A 4,457-nucleotide genomic window follows, 5' to 3' on the forward strand; every position below is an offset into this window, starting at 1 on the left:
AAGAAAAAGAAGAAGAAGACGAAGAATAGTACGATAAAAGAAATGCTGTTGGGGATCTTCGTCGGTCTTCTTCGTTTCTTCTCTTCCTTATGACGAGTCTTCAGAATGAAAGAAAGAAGAAGGAGAAAAGAACTAGTCCAAGCGCACATGCTTTTCGCAGAAGAAACAGAAGGAGAAGGAAAGACGTTAACAAAGAAAAAGAAAGAAAGAAGGAAAGGTTCAGATGTCTATAGATAGATAGATTTCAACCTCTATAAATTAATAGATTCAAGACACATACATAAATAGATGGATAGATAGATTATCTATCTATCTATTTATCTTCAATCTATCTATTTGCGTATCTATCTCTCTATCCATGTATCTTTAATCTATCTATCTATCTTCAATCCATCTTTAATCTATCTTCAATCTGTCTGTATATCTATCAATCTTGTGTAGGAGTATGTTGAAGATGAGAAGAAGTGGTCTCGTCTATCGAAGGAGATTCTAGGCGAAGATGAAGAAAGCAGTCACGGTAAGGGAGGAATTAGCATTATCCCTCCACTTCCTTCTCTCTCTTTCATTCTTCTCTCTTTTCTCTCTCTTCTTCTTCTTTCTTCTGGTGTCTGTAGGCTTATCAATAGTCGATATCATCGCCCTAAGCCCCTGCATGCAAAGCATGTTTTTTTTCTCTCTCTTCTTTTCTTTGTCTTTTCGTGTCTTTCTTTCTTTCTGTCTCTCGCATTTCTCTCTCGGCCATTCCTCCGCCTGTATGTAGGGAGAGAGAACATAAGCTTACGATACATATATATCAACTCTCAACCCCATCATACATGCATATATATATATATGTCTATCGATAGCATATGTCTATATAGATATCTATATATATGTCGATAGCCACATATATTTTGTACATACGCATGCGGTTAGGAAGTGTCGTTGAATATTCATATGTCTCTGCATATGTACATGTATTAGTCTCTATGTATATGCCTGTACAGATATGTATGTATGAATGTGGATGTTTGAAGGCCTATTCCCTAGTGTACATACACCGGGTTTCTCTCTATCTCCTTTGCTTGGAGTTGTGTGTATAGCTTCATGACTTTCCTATGATGACTCTAGCACATACATAGACCCATCTAGCTACGCACATACACCTCTTATATAGATAGATATAAATAGACGCAACTGAAATACGTATAGAATCTTCTCACTTACAATGCGAAGGTAGCCAGCTGTCTATCTATATCTATGTGCATGCATCGTGGAATGACCTAAATGATGATGATGATGATACTAGTGACGCTATTTTCCGAAGAGCGGTAGATGTATGATCGTGATCTAGTAGAAGAAAAGACCTACAGAGATAGATAGATAGATAGATCGATGGATATTTCTCTCTGTATCTTTTCTCTATCTATGAGTATAGATCTCTTCTACCTGTCCTCTTTGTATCCATCTGTATGTGTAAGAGATCTTCCAGTCGATTCGGATAGGATTTTCTTCTTTCTTGCTGTGTGTCTGTTGATATTGTAGGCTCTCAAGCTTCAAGTAGCGATAGCGAAGAAGAAGAAGATGTAGAAGAAGAAGAAGACCAGCAAGGCACTGGGGAAGGAGGAAAGGTATTAATCAGAGAAATAAAATTGAAAGAGATAAGAAAGAAGGATAGAAAAGAAAGAAAAATGTTTCCTTTCGTCTTCTTTCTACTTCATACACATGTAGAGATAGAAATGGATATGTGTATAGACGTCTGTCTCTATGCAATGCCTTCTCTCATGTAGGAGAAGGCATTGTTTCGCTGTGTTGCTGTATAGTAGATGCATGCGTCAGATAGAGAGAAAGGAGAGGAGAGGTCAAGCTTGGTCTATCTTCATATTCTTAAAGATGACTCTCCGCGCCTTTACACTGGGACTTTATAAGTCTCTTTCCCTGTCTGTCTCTTGAAGATTCCTGTAGCCGCTATCGAAGCTCTTCATCTCTTGCTTTCTCTCGTTCTCTCTATCTCTTCTTTCTTGTGTCTCGGCGAGAGTGGAGATGAAGAATAGATAAATGAATGGAGAGAGAAAAGCTTACACAAAGAGAGGAATCTCTTCTTCTTCTTTTCTGTCATCCCTATCGAAATTAATAGGCTCTGAAGGCTTCATTGATCTTTCTTTGTTTCTTTCTTTCTTATCTCTTTCTTTTTATCTCTTTCCGTGTCTTTCATTCCAGGGGTGTCTTTCTCGATTCTTATCGTTCTTCTCCGTCTCTTTCCTCTTCACCTTGTCTTCGCCTTTCTTCCCTTTCTTTCTCTCTCTCGCTTCTCTCATTCTTTCTTTCTTTCTTTCTTTTGCGTTTTGTAGGGGAAAGTGAAGATTCTTGATATGACGGATGCGGAGATAGTCAACATGAGAAAGACGATCTATTTGTGTATTATGTCTTCTCTCAACTTCGAGGAATGTGTACATAAAATCCTTAAAATGAATATACGTGTAAGCGCTATCCCTTCTTCCTCTTCTATTGGCTTCAGGTATCTTATTCTTTCATCTATGTATATCTGGCCTTACTCGATCTCTCTCCGTCTTCAAATCTTTCTCTATCTACTGACTATCCACAACTCTCCCTCCCTCCCTTCCTCTCTATCTATCTCTAACTACTCACTTCTTCTTCTTCCTTCTCTTCTTTCTCTTGTATAAGCCGACCATACGTCCTTGCGCTGCTCTCTGTCCTTCCTCTCTATCTCTCTTCAATCTATCTGTCTATCTATGTTAAATCGATTGCTCTTTAATCTATATCTATCTGTCTCTCTGTCTACGTAGATGTGCGTGATAGGATATACAAGTTGTCGATCCCTTATTATGTGTAGGGTCTGTGCATGCAGGAAAGCAATCGAGAACCTCCACTCTCTTTCTTCAACTTCTTACTTCCGTTTCTCCTTTTCTTTTTGCCTTTTCCTCACCTTTCTTTCTTTCTATTTTTGTCTCCCTGTCTTTCTCTCTTTCTTACGTTCTCTTTCTTTCTGACTTTCTTACGTTCTCTTTCTTTCTCTCTTTCTTACGTTCTCTTTCTTTCTCTCTTTCTTACTTTTCAGGAAGATTTGGAGATGGAGGTGGTAGTCATGCTGATCGACTGCTGCGCAATGGAGAGGACGTTTCAAAGATTCTTCGCTCTTCAAGCGGAGCGTCTCGCACGGCTTAATACAAGATACTGCGCCTGCCTACAAGAGGCTTTCAGACGGCAATACTATACAGTACGTTAGCGACAACTCTCTTCTTCCTCTCTTTCGCGCGTCTTTCTTTCTTAATCTTTCTCTATATTTGTTTCGTCGAAGCAGTAGTTTCTTTGTTTCTCCAGGCTAGCAGATCTAGGGGATTTCCTTGTATGACGGCTCTCCGTAGAAGGGATGTCTCGCTACTTGGCGCATACACATCGAATCTATACAAGCATATATATACAGAGGTAGATAGATAGATAAATAGATAGATACACGAGGAATCTGACCTATCTGTCTGTCTTTACTTCTTTCATCGATCTATCTATCCATCTATCTATCTACCTATCTATCTATCTATAGTGTAGCTATTTGTAGTTGATCAGGGCAGAGCTCTATAGCCACATGTCTTGCTTGAATAAGGCGATGGATAGTGTGTAGGAGAATAGTCGTTATCTTTCATTCGAGTGTACGGTGTACATACACCCCTCAGTCCTTTGTGTCGATCTGTGCATGGAATGGGTAAGCTAAATAGAAGGCCTAGTTCTCTATGAGAAAGCCTTCTTCACTACCGAGCCATTGGGAAGAGAGGGAAGTGCACATCTCTATAGTTTCTTTATATGTATTTCTTCTTGACAAGCCGTTCAGAAGATTTACGATCCACACTTCCATGTAAGGAAAGAAAGGTTTCTGTAGAGATCTTCATTGTGCTTCTCCATCTGTATCGACAGGGGCTTTCTATCTGAAACAGTGATCTTTTCTCCTTCTTTTCTTGTCTTTCTTGACTAAGATGAAGATTTCTTTATCTTTCTTTCTCCTGACACATCGACCTTCTCTCTTTAGTCTTCTTCTTCTTTTTCTCCTCTCTTCTTCTTCTTTCATCTTCTACCTCTTCTTCTTCTCTTTGCTTATTCTTTCTTTCTTTCTTTCTTTGTGTAGGTGCATCGCCTTGAGACGGCTAAACTGCGAAATACCGCCAAGTTCTTCGCGCATCTTCTTCATACAGGTGAGAGAAGACAAAGAAGAAGAAGACACTTACAAGAGGAAGAAGAGGCGGTCGGAATGACGAAGATTCTCTTCAGTCATTCTCTCTTTCATCTTTTATCTTCTTTTTCTCTTCTCTTCTTTGGAGATCTTCTCTTGTCTGTTGTCTCTCTCTCTCTCTCTGTATGATGTATCAAACTCACCCCCTCAGTAGAGGAAAAAAGATATGGGGCTTCTCTATTCCCTTATCTCCGAATATAAGGTCGACTGTATTCTTCCTCCTTCTTATCTATCT

At 39.3% G+C, this 4,457-nt stretch overlaps 1 protein-coding gene across 1 annotated transcript; it reads left to right on the plus strand.

The window, feature by feature from the left end:
• Positions 1-441: 441 nt before the first annotated feature.
• CSUI_010820 (cell-cycle-control protein (translation regulation)) lies at positions 442-4,213 on the plus strand (the record flags this gene model as incomplete). The annotated part of the gene is made up of 5 exons (XM_068070921.1): positions 442-517; positions 1,525-1,610; positions 2,331-2,459; positions 3,059-3,217; positions 4,118-4,213. Coding segments are annotated over exons 3-5 (363 nt in total), but the record flags the coding sequence as incomplete, so codon positions are not given.
• Positions 4,214-4,457: the final 244 nt, after the last annotated feature.

Source organism: Cystoisospora suis (assembly GCF_002600585.1).
Source record: "Cystoisospora suis strain Wien I chromosome Unknown contig_8474, whole genome shotgun sequence".
Classification (NCBI taxonomy): Eukaryota; Apicomplexa; class Conoidasida; order Eucoccidiorida; family Sarcocystidae; genus Cystoisospora; species Cystoisospora suis.